The following is a 12,805-nucleotide window of genomic DNA, read 5'->3' as shown; positions in this document are numbered from 1 at the left end:
ATACATCATTCTAGTTTGCCATTAGGAAAAAATACATTAAAATATAGTGGAAAATGGGTTTAGTATATGTAATGAGATAAACAGCTAATATCCCTTGTTTGAGTATGTCAATACAAAAGCATTATTCTGATACACTATCCTAAAAGAGAAATACATTGGAATACTGTGGATATATCGCCATACTTGGTGAATACATACATACGCCATACATGGACAGGAAAAACTTCTGGGAAAGAAATGCCTTCTTTTTGACCCAGGCTTATTAGCAATAGAATAATTAACAAGCATTCTCACATTCTGACATGCTACTGTTAATTTTACTATTCTGCTATTGGTTTTTAACTTTGTACCACTTGGCATTCCAAACCCCACCAGCTATATGCTTACTGTACCTCATTCCTCATCTGAAGAAGTGTGCATGCACACATTCTGAATAAAACTAAGTTGGTCTTAAAGGTACAATTGACTCCTATTTTGTTCTACTACTTCAGACCAACACGGCTGCCTATTTGGATCTATTATACTGACTAGGCTTTTGGTTTTCTTCAGTGTAAGGAAATTCTCACTCATTACTTTGGTATGCAAAGAATGTTTGAATTTGTAAATATACAAATTTGTTTAACAGTTTGTATTGCCAGTAAACAGGGTGAGACCCTAAAAATGAGGGTCCATAAAGGACAAACAAAATGGCTCTCTTTTTCTTTCAAACTTCATGACTGTTACATGGAGCTATTAATTTGATCAAAAAAGGCCTCCTTCATAGTGGCACACTTGAACATCTGCGTAATAGCTTGCCTTGTGCCTAGTTTTTAAGCTTTACATGTCAGATAAAAACAACTTTTTTAATGTGTTCAAGATTATAAAAAATACATCAATCAAATACATCAATCAGCTGTTTTTCTTTTCTTTTTAACGTATGCCACAAACATTCTTGTATTGGGGAGGTTGTCACTGAATATTTTTAATTAATAAATGGGATTAGAGAAAGCAGTTCTAAGGAGAATCCCCTCACTTGCATTTTGTCCCCTTGAGTTTACATTACCCAGTCAAAACTGCCCTCAACCCTGGGAGGTTAAAGTTAGATAACAGCATCCATAATCAAATTGGCAGCTGCTTTAATATAGATTTTAAAAGTGTATATCATATGTAGTTTGGTCTATTTTAAAAAATATTTGCTGGAAATTATTAGCATCTGTCATTTTACAATACAATATAGATTTAATTAGAACTTGCTTTCTTAGTATGTTTCAAGATAAAACCTTGATATCAGATTGAAGTAACTGCATAGCATTGTCCCTTACTTTTAAACTGTACCACTAAAATATATAAACACAGACAGAGAGGAGCACATTTCTCGTTTCTCTGTCAAACTTGTCACCAAACAACTCTGCTTTGCACAGAGAAATGTGCTTCATCTGCCTGATTCAGACATATTTTATCCCTCTGAGATATAAAGGTCAAAGAAAAGTGGTGAAAAATGACAAAATACTTCGGCGCCAAGTTCTTCCTTCTCAATCAGCGAAGAATTCCTTGTGTCTGAAAAGGTACCAAAAGAATATCCTCCTCAGCAGCCTTTACCAAAGGAGTGCTTATTAATGTGTGCCAGGTTGTACTTCCAAATGAACTCCTATATATAAAAACTGGAGACCAAAACTGAGTTAAAAGGTACTATAAAATGGTAGGAATGAGTAAATTCCTCTGCCTGTAATTTTTCTGTATATCTATGTGGAGCCATTTCATTATTTTGGCCTTTTGCTCCTCTATTAACATTTTCTTTTTTAATTTGAGTAATTTGCACAAAAAATCCAGCTATTTTACTGCACTACTTGGTAGGACAGTTCATATACTTCACTGAAATGTGTTTTACAGTCCTATACTGTCCTGTCATCTCTCCCTCGCTCCCTCCCCAGCCCAACAAATGAGCATTTTACTTCATAGTTTTGGTGAAATGAAGGGAGTGAAAAAAGCACAGAGGGGTTTGATTTGAAAAACTGGAGGTGAGTGAATGCATCAAATTCAACAATACAGCAAGAAAACTTTGTGAGCCTTTTTACAAAATGAGGCATCAATGTAACAAACGGAGCCAAGAAAAACGTTTAGAAGACAAAGTTGTCCTTGGAGTCTCAGCTCTATATTTAAAGAAAACCACAGCAAATGTATTTCTACCTAGAGTTCCCAGCCTCCCACTGGGGACAGGGATTCTCCCAATTTCAGGGCCAACACCCCCCCAGCACAGGATTGGCCAGTGCGGGGAGCCCCATCCCCGAAGAGCTCTGTCAGAGCCCAACATGCCCGGTGCTATGACATCACCTGGAAGTGAAGTAATTGCACTGGGCACATTGTGCGGAGATGCTCTAGCATTTTGGTAAAAAAAACAAACCATCTATGGCATCATAGAATTTTTTACCAAAATGCTAGAGTGTCCCCTCATGACATGCCCAGCATGATTATGTCACTTCTGGGTGATGTCATCCTGCTGCATGTGCAAAGTGCACATGAGGGAAGTGCCCCCACCGGCAGCCAGGTAAGACCTGGCAACCCTATATCTACCCCAATCAGTTATTTTATTAATTTTAATTTTTTTTAGTATATTTCTATTCCACCCATTCCCTGTAGGGCTCAGGGCGGAGTACAACAAATAATAAAACAATCAAATACAATAAAAACATTTTATAAACAGACAACTCAACAGCACTCAGAACACTTTTTAAAAAACAACTTTTTTATGTGCTCAAGTTTATTAAAAAATACATCAATCAGCAGTTTTTCTTTTCTTTTTACTGTATGCCACAAACATTAACCAATGCAAAACAGTCCCTACCAACATGTATTCAAAAAGCAGCAGTCTTACCCTTAATATACCTTAGGGTTCCCAACATAATATCTGTGGATGTCATAGTGGCCTCCAATAACTTTCTTGGCATCCATATTGGGGACAGGGGGATCCCTTGCTTTTGTGAGCTCTTACCCACCGCTGCCCAAACAGTGATGTCCCCTCCCAAACAGTGACATTGCCAGAAATAAACACAATGTGCCTGTGTCCCCCGGAAGTGATGTAGACATAGTGGTGATGTGGGGGGGGGGGCACTGCTCTGGGTTTTGAGCAAAAGTCTATGGTTTGAGGATGATTTTACCAAGAGTTTTGCCCAAATATCGATGCGTTACTCTCAACTTCACTGGCATGCCTACATCATGTGGCGATGTTTCAGGCTCCCAAAATATTCCCCCCATCCCCCACCAGTGTTTCTGATGGACCTGAGAACTCTATCCCAACAGAGTTTCTGACTGGCCAATGGAGATATGATTGGCTGTGCAATGAAATGGCATCTTGTTTAATAGAGCCTCTGCCTCAAATGTTGAAGAATTGTTATGACAGTTATGCATAACCTCACTTCTGGACATTTTGTGGTTGGCTCCAACTCCTATTGCAGCCATTTTTGTGGTTGGCTCACCTCTTCTTCAGCAGCAATTTTGTTGTTGTGCCCATAACCCTGTGTCAGAATTCCAAAAATGCATGCAGGCTCAAAAATATTGGGGACCCCAATACAGCTGGTGTTAAGGGAGCTGTTTCTACAAAATAATTCTATGACATATTACTCTAGGCATGGGTTAGCTATGCCCTGCTGATATAAATAAGATATTCCCAGTAAGCATGTATATAATAGCAGCTTTAGAAGAGAGAAATACATGGATGTCTCAAATTAGATGACAAGTCTTTTGTAAGTTAGTGTCAGTAAAGCTTTTGTTTTGATAATACAGTCAAGAAATGTCTCTACTATAGTTAGCAATTTCACTCATTACACAGGAACAAACCAGACTTGCCAATGAGGGTTAGAGTGAAAGCCAGCATGGCATAGTAGTTAGAGCATTGGACTAGGATCTAGGAGACCCAGGTTCAAATCCCCATTCTGACATAGAAACTTGCTGGGTGATCTTAGTTAGCCCTAGTCACTCTTTCTCAGCCTAACCTACCTCACAAGGCGGCTGTTGTAAGAATGAAGAAGGAAGAAGGATGAAGGAGTGAACATATGAAGCTGCCTTATACTGAACCAGACCCTCGGTCCATCAAAGTCAGTATCGTCTTCTCAGACTGGCAGCGGCTCTCCAGGGTCTCAAGCTGAGGTTTTTCACACCTATTTGCCTGGACCCTTTTTTGGAGATGCCAAGGATTGAACCTGAGACCTTCTGCTTGCCAAGCAGATGCTCTACCACTGAGCCACCGTCCCTCCTATTGTAAAGTGCTTTGGGTCCCCACTGGGGACAAAAATAGGGTATACAAATAAAATAAATAGATTAGACATGGATTTTCCACTATCTTTTAAAGGCAACTTTCAGATTCAAGCCTTCTGAAGAAAGGAATGCCTTTGTATATGAGTATTCTTTTCATTCTTGAATAATTTTGCCCAAGGCTTTTTTTTATTTTAGAAAAACCCCAGCAGGGACTCATTTGCATATTAGGCCATACCCCCCTGATATCACCATTGTTTCACACTAAGCTTTTTTGCAGAAAAAGTCCAGCAGAAACTCATTTGCATATTAGGCCACACCCTCTGACAGCAAGCCAGCCAGAACTGCGTTCCTGTGCTTTCCTGCTCAAAAAACAACCTGGTTTTACTTCTTGAAACTCCCCACACCGCTGTACCTGAAGAAGTGAGCCAGTGACTCACGAAAGCTCATACCCTCCCACATGTTTTGTTAGTCTTTAAGATGCTTCTAGACTCTTGCTCTTTTCTGCTTCCACATTGCTATTAGTTCTGCAAGGGAAAAGGGGGAGACACCTGTCTGACTTAAAAAAAAAAACTTCTAAGGCTAATAGGGATGTGGTAGGGAGGAGAGATCGATAGGTCAGGGTAAAAGGATTAAAGCCCCTGTCCCCTCCCCACACAGTTCTTCTTTTAATTTGAGCACCCCTCTAATTTGATTTTTTAACAGGCTGGGAGGCTCTGATTGTGGGTCTCCTGGGTTTTTTTTTTTTACCTTCAGCATGGAACTGTATAGCCTGTTGCTGCTACCCAATGACTATTTCATATGCTCCCTGCTTGCTCCTCTTTAAGGGGTAGTGTTGGGTTTTTTTAGTACCATAGTACATCACTGCCTGTAATTTGTCCCTGTTCTGCCTGGGAGGACCTTTTAAAGATTTTTTTAAAAAAAACAATACGAACCCTCTCCAGTGTATACTAGAGTTGCCATTCTTAATGTGTCAGTTCTTTCCTGTAGGTATCAAGAAGTTATATTTCTGCAGCAGTTTGACCATAATGCTCAAGCGTGGACATTAGTGTGTCTTGTAAAGCACTGTAAGTTTTCTCATTGCAGTTGGTAAAGCTTGTTTTGAATTATTAAGTATGACATGATCAACTACTGCTAATAAATCAGATTAGTATAGAGCAGACAATAGCCTTCACAAGCATAACAATTGAGCAAAGGGATACTTAGCAAGAGGTATCCCAAGAACATCAGGCATATGGCCCCATTCCCCTCTGTGAAATGTTGGACTGTTTAATGTTTGCACACATATGTTTATTAGACTTTCAGGTATACATCAATAAATTTTTATGTATGAAGTCTCTCTTGGTGTAAGCAGGCCTCGGATTCAGCGGGAGCTCACAGGAGCGCAGTTCCTGAACCTTTCTGAGAGTTCCACTTCCTCCTTCCCACCTTGTCCATTGAATAGTAGGTGCAGCTGCATAACAATCCCTGGATGAGCTCCCCCACCTATTTTTCTACAAAATGACCTCTGGGTGTAAGGTTAATATGTTGTTTTCTTTTTAAATTATTGGGATGGGTGGGTTGTTTTCAGTGTTGTGGATTTCTTCTTGGATAGGATGTGGTTTCATTAACTCAGTTTTGTACATTGTTAAGTCTGAAGAATTTAGGAAAAGGCAGTGACTATCCTGCTCCTATGAATGGATACTTCACTGAGAGAGTGTCAGGGATCAGGTGTGCACTGCTTTTAGTGATGCAAGTCTACAGCTCATTGCCAAAGGATTGGCTGAGGGGGAGGTGATGCTACAGCTGCTGCCAGAGGTTCTACCTGCCCTTACATAAGAGTGCATGGGCATCTTTTTGGCATCCAGTTGACAGGAATGAAGCTGCCAAATGTCCTACGATGTAACATCCTGAAGTATTTCATGTTCGCTGGAGACAGACACTGCTATCGCTCTGCTTTCTGTGCTCAAGAGAGTAGGCATTGCAAGGGGCACAGTTTGTTCTGATCAGTTTGTCAGGCATAAGGTGTTTTCGTTAAGCTACAGTAGCACAATTTTGCTGTTTACATTACTGCAGCTATAGCAGGCTTTGTAGGGTGTGGCTGCCTGTAATAATCAGTGCAAAAATGTGCCTTGCTATTAATACTCCTGTAGTGGAAATGGGCACTTATTCTCTGTAGCAGGGAAAATATCACTTAAGATTATTATGCTCCATTAGGTCATGTTTACCAGTATAAATTTCTCATTGTAGTGTTGCAGTAAAAAGTCTGTTCTGCATACTGAATAGTTGATGGGAAGTGTTAATACGTTGTTATTTTGTTGTTGCCTAATCATCTTTCTGGCACTTTCTGTACAGGTGAAATATGTTTCATGCTCCTACCCAGAGACAATTTCATTAGGTGTGATTTTAGTCAAAATCCTTGAGTTGGGGAAGGAGGGGGACTAGCTTCTCTCCATTCTGCACCTGTTACAGCCTTGTGTCAGCACAGCCTACTGAAACTAGGTAGGAATAGAACAGCAAGGATCTAGAAGCTGCTGCTACCTTTCTACCTGGACCCGGCTAATTCACTAAACTCAGCAGGCTGACTAAGCATTGCTTGGTTTTTAGGGCACTCTCAAAATTCAAGGTTGGTTCAAAATTAAATTTGCTGCTAAAGGAAGGGTTGGGATAATTTAAATCAATTCCCCATTCCTGCTGAAGACCCCTGATTCAAGGAGTTCCCTGTTCCCTAGAAACAGCGTTATGGGGGAGATCAGTTGGCTTCAGCTGATGATGGGAAGGCAGAAAAGCTCTGTTACAGTGACAGAAGTCAGTGAGCAGAAAATTTAGTATAGATCTAATCCTCTTGGAACAAGTAATGTATATGAGGGGGGCGTGTGCTGCAGGATCCATATTTTGTTAAAGTAGGATTTGTTGTCCTTCAAATGTTTGACCTGAATTCGACTGTGTGTGCATGGAACAGTGATTTTCCCGTGTTCCCCTCTATTCCTGCAGCCCCTTCTGACTTGCAGAAAGATCATTGCCAAGAGAACCCATGCAGAGGAATAGCAGTTTGGGGCAAGGCGCTGCTCCAGTTTAAGGAGAAATAACAGTCTTCTTTCTGTCTTTCAGTGCATAGTTTGGGATTGGGATTCCAATGGCAAGCATGACTTTATTGGAGAATTTAGTTCAACATTCAAGGAAATGAGAGGAGCGATGGAAGGGCGACAGGTATGTCTTATGAATGCTGTGTGATTTGAAGGCAGCAGCAGAATTAAAATGTTAAGCTCTTTTCCCACTTGTGTAGTCACATTTTATGTGATGTAAATATTCAAGCCGCCATTTCTTTAGGTTTTTAAGAAGGGCTCTCCATCAGAGGATCTAGACTTGTAAATCGATGGTGTGGAAACAAGTTCCAAATGCTTACAGGAAGGCTAATAATTTGGGTGTAGTAAGGTTGGAATTAACAGCAATACAGTGGAATGTCTACATTCAGAATAGAAGAAAACCTTTTATGGGCTCTAAACTTCAGAGTTCATACACTTCCTGCCCATGGAGAGAAATATAGAACTGCCATCCTAGTTCTTTGTTGCTTTAGCAACAGTTGGTGGCCACCTAATCATGTGCCCTGCTGACTCTGCACATGAATGGGCTGACTAATGTGTCAAGTATGCTTATACATGACATGATGTATATAAAAAATGTATATGGGCAAGTATTTTACTAGTGCCTGTTTCAGCCCTAACAGAATTCTCAACAAGCTGTATTCTGTTTCTTAGACTTATGTGTGAGTGTGGGTGTGCACATGCATGTATGTGTGAAGAATATATACAGTTGTTTGCTTTCTCTCCTTCCCCCTTCTTTTTGTTTGGCATTTATGCTGTGCTAAAATGTCACTCACAGTTTCAATAGGAACTGAAGCTGAGCTAAATTTTAATTGAAAGTTTTGAGTAAGCTTCTCATTCCTCTCTGGGTAGCTGACCTTCCTACTTCTGAGGACCAACTTATTAGCAACCTTTAGATCCAAAAAACTGTGGGTTTGCTTCTGGGAAGGATACTGAAACTTCTGACATGGTGTGCCATTGTACTATTGTTCTCAACAGCACTGAAACTTAATGCCTTGTGGGAAAAGAGAGTATTCCTTTTTTCTCTGCTCTTCCTCCCCCCCACTCCACTCCTCTTGAAGGAAAAATTGGGGAGGGGTCCAAAGTGAGTAGGATATAGATGTTCTCTAGCACTGACTTTTTTGATTATACCCTGACTGAGGTCATATTTCTATCCATTCTCCACTTACTGACTAGCACTGAGGTGAGCATTTGTAAGGATTATGCCATAACTCATTTCGGTGATCTTGGGCTAGTCACTGTCTTTCATCCCAACAGGGCTGTTGTAATGATCAGATAAGGAGAGAAGCATGTTTACCACCCAGAGTCCTTGCAGGAATAGCTGGATAAAAAATGTGAATAATAACCATAATTAAGGATGCTTATGCTAATAAAGGCTGAGTCCTCTCCTACACACTTAATGCTATTCCCCCAACTTCCAAAGGTCCCCTCAGCATTCTTGATACCTACTTCTGTGCTCTCCCCTTCTACACAGTTGACAAGAACATCTTAAAAGGGCCACAGATAACAAGTGGTTTGGAGGGTTGATAGTGGTATAATATAAGTTGTCCAGCTGATTTCTTTTCTTCCTCCACTGCTTTCAGGAGAAATAATTGGGCAAAAGAAACCAGTGGGTGGGCCATAGGCAACAGAGCTTCCCTATCATCCTGCTTTCAACTCTCTTTAAAAACTTTTAAGTCTTTAAAAAGTCTTTAAGGTGCTACAAAATTCCTTTTTATTTTTACTGCAGCAGTTTGTACATTTTACTGTGTATCTATTTCAGGTTTGCATTCCTTTTTTCACCCTCTCAATTGCAGCCTTCATTCCAATGTACCATACTGGGCCATACTGTGTGATTCTTCTCATGAAGCACATTACAATTACAAAACACGGAGTCTGGTCCAAGTTATGTGCTGGCCTTTTCCAAGGAGAGTGGGTTGCTTGCTGTGTAACAGTCATACATAATGCATACCAACCTGCATACTCTGCCTTCTTGGAGATGAGGAAAAGGGGAGAATACATCTTTGCAACTCTCTGCCGCTCCCTAGATCACCCCTTCCATCGTCTTTCTAGCAATCTGACCAAGGTGCAGGGCATGGGTCTTTAGCAGAGGTGATAGTCTCATCCAAAAAGATAGAGTTGAAAGTAGAAATGCCCGAACACCTATCAGCTCAACTCATGTCCTGTTCACTGGTCACAAACATGGAGCTAGTTTTTAAACATAGGCTTGAATATTCGTCAACCTATTTGTGGCTGCTCAGTAGGTTGCTTTATTGTATTCTTTCTTAACCATGCAGTGCAGCCCAGTTTGCTTTTTGCGCATGTGCATTTGTGCAGACTCCAACCAAGTTCTTCTACCCTCTCTCCTTGCTGCAGAACTGCTCCATTCAGCAGGCAGCTGTTTAGAGAGAAAATTAAAACAATAATAAATTGTATAAATCAGTCATAAATGGATTCTGTGTTTTAATAAAACCCTTCACTTCAGCGTCTGTCTTCGTATACTCTATTTATGCTTGTGGCTACTTATAAGCAGTGTTCCCTCTAAGCTGAGTTAGCGTGAGCTAGCTCACAGATTTTTAGACTCCAGCTCACAGATTTTTGTCTTAGCTCAGGAAGGATGACCCACACTAATTTATACAGTAGCTCACAACTTTAATGCCAGTAGCTCACAAGACTCTGCAGCTTAGAATTTTTGCTCACAAGACTCGCAGATTAGAGGGAACATTGCTTATAAGTTTGAAAAATCTAGCGTCCCTTTCAGAGAGTCTTTGCAATCCATTTTGGTAACTGGTTGTTAACAGAATTTTTGTGTCATTTCAGACACAACTGTTTTAGCAACTGGCTGCTAATGGATTTTATTTACCTTTTCATGCAAAGCTGCTTGTGTCCAGTTAGCAAATCATGATTCAGCTGTTGTTGAGGTAAACCACTTTCTTCTGTTTTCACCTCTTTGCACTTTTGAATTGCTGTAGTGTGCCTTTTAAAATGTCTGCAATGCTTTCCAGTAGTGCCACACTGTACGGTACCCCCACCCCTTTTCACCATGCAGTCTTCCTTGATCTTTTTTTTATTGTTCTAAGTCAAGCACTATAGTGCTAGACCAATTTAGCACTTCAGTGCTACAGCAGCACCATTGAGATACATTGAGCTTGCAATTGTTGTTACATGGATACAGGCCTCGGATTCAGCAGGAGCTCACAGCAGCACAGCTCCTGAACCTTTCTGAGGGTTCCCCCTCCTCCTTCCCACCTTGTCCATTGAATAGTGGGTGCAGCTGCATAATAATCCCTGGATGAGCTTCACCACCTATTTTTCTACAAAACGACCCCTGGATACAGGAGGAGTGAAGTAGCTCATTGGTCAGCAGGTGCTCAGGGTGTCAGTGATTGGTGTTACAGAAGTTACTAATAGCTGCAATTTCAATAGTGCTAAAGCATTGCAATGGTGTCCCTGTAGCACAAGACATCAACAAATATTGAACAAGACATGAACAAGACATGAATGTCTTTATTAAAATTCTTAACATTTTATTTGCACAGGAAAAACAAAATACATATGTACGCACTTTACAACACAACTGTGTTAGGAGACTTTTTTTAAAAAAAAACAAAAACTGGGAATAACAGTCCCCGTATGACTAACATAGGGAAAGGGTAGGGAATTATATTTTGGCACCAGTGGGAGAAGGAAACATACATGTGCCACATAAATCACTGACCATTGTTTGCATCATTATGCATCTCTCTTTGCCTTGACACCAAGGTTAGTAAATACAGCCTGCAAGAACTATGAAACTAAGGGGGAACTCTGCGCAGCCCTCTTTAATTTGTCTCTCCTTCCAGTAGTTCCTTCAGCTCTTGTGCTTTTTTTCTCTGCGCTAGGCCTCCAGGTGACCTCTGTGGTGGAGCAGAAGAGCTTGCAAGCCTACCTATTTCTCCCTCCTTCCCTGTTTCATGCACAGCAGAAAAAGTCACCTACCTATGGGTCAGCACTCAGAGGCTGACTGAGGTTCTGATGCTGCAGATGCTTACTTGAGAGTAAGCCTGTATTGTTCCTCCTTGACCTCTGGGAGCTGCACAATATATGTGAAAGAGCCACATGTAGCTCTTGAGCTGCAGTTTGGCTACCCCAGACTTAAGAACATTTTAAAAATGTTTGTGGAAGATTGTGCAGCAAAGGGCAGGGAAAAAAGCGCAAATGGCCCGATCACTTCAGAGACAGCTCATTAACTGAATGAATTTCACTGTATGAAACCTTCGTTCCTGTATTACTTTACTCAGAACTGGGCTAACAGTATATAACATCAGTTTAGAATGATAATGTAAAAGGGGCCCAGTACATACCTGTTCATTTGCAAGTTGTTTGGCATGAATCAAACAGACTAGGTGATGAGATCATGCCTGATCATCACCTTTGAATGTGATAAGATTAACTATAAGACATGTTTTCAGTGAAATTCACAGAATCTCTAATTCTAATTCCAAGTTTTGTGGCACAGGTATATTTAAAAACAGCCGCCTTAATTCGAGAAGATAAACAAGGATAATCTTTACAAAGAAAAGTATTTGTGGTTCTTTGGCAGTTTCTCTGTTTTCACAGCACGCAGCTGTGGCAGATCCCATTCCATCATAAAGAACCAAATTGGCTTCTAAAATCAATCACTGATTAAAGGCCTTAGTAAATGGAATTAACAGCTCATTATTAATTCCATTTCTGGGTATTAGACTTATCCTCGCCAATCTGGATTGTGGAAAGTTGTTGAATTTGATAAATGATCGGGCCTGTTTCAGGCTAGAAAATAACCATGCCTATCAGTGTACAATACTGAAACCATTAGCTTCCATCAAGTCCCTAAAGAAAAATCAAAACTTCAGCATTTGTATGTTGCTTTACTCTTGCTGTGATGTAGGTTAAGAGAGCAGCAATGTCTTCCCAATGATGGCTAACTAGGAACTTCATAACTATGTACAAATTTGGATTCAGGCCTTTCCCTGGTCTACTCTACTCAGTATGTGACACTACATTTAAAGAACAATAAGCTTTTGATTGTAGCGTCTATGCTGTTTATTCCTCTTCTCCAAAATTATGTCTTACTGGTGCCTTTTTATCCCTCCCCTCCTGCAAGGAACTCCAGGAAGTGGACATGGTTCTCCCTTCCTGATTTTATCATCAGAACAACCCTGTGAGTCTGAGGCAAAGAAACAGAGTGAATGGCACAAAGTGAAGCTTCAAAGTGGAGAGTTGAACCCAGGTTTCCCAGATCCTAGTTCGAGATTTTAACTGCTGCATGATACTGGCCTTTGACAACTTCAACAAAAACTTACCTGGCTGTAAGTTTGCAGCTGTTTGCATTCAACATTCTGAAAAAGGGAAATATCTGATCTGATGCGTCATCCCAATTTGAGTTCCCATCCTTTCATCACTACACTGTTCTTAACAGAATATGCACTGTGAATAGATTGTAATAAGAGATTTTCATAAAACCAATGAAAGGTCCCAGGGATATTCCTTTCCTC

The 12,805-nt window shown here is 40.5% G+C and overlaps 1 protein-coding gene across 2 annotated transcripts in view; it reads left to right on the top strand.

Moving 5' to 3' along the window:
* The window catches only part of CPNE4 (copine 4), a 222,885-nt gene that overhangs the window by 163,258 nt on the left and 46,822 nt on the right, over window positions 1-12,805 (top strand). For both annotated transcript variants that reach the window (XM_060248883.1, XM_060248882.1), the window contains exon 7: window positions 7,318-7,416. In XM_060248883.1, the coding sequence (XP_060104866.1) occupies window positions 7,318-7,416 (99 nt within the window). The remainder of the gene's footprint in view (window positions 1-7,317; window positions 7,417-12,805) is intronic.

This window comes from Heteronotia binoei, chromosome 10 (genome assembly GCF_032191835.1).
Source record: "Heteronotia binoei isolate CCM8104 ecotype False Entrance Well chromosome 10, APGP_CSIRO_Hbin_v1, whole genome shotgun sequence".
NCBI classification, from domain to species: Eukaryota; Metazoa; Chordata; class Lepidosauria; order Squamata; family Gekkonidae; genus Heteronotia; species Heteronotia binoei.
This window is presented reverse-complemented; position numbering and strand designations above follow the sequence as displayed.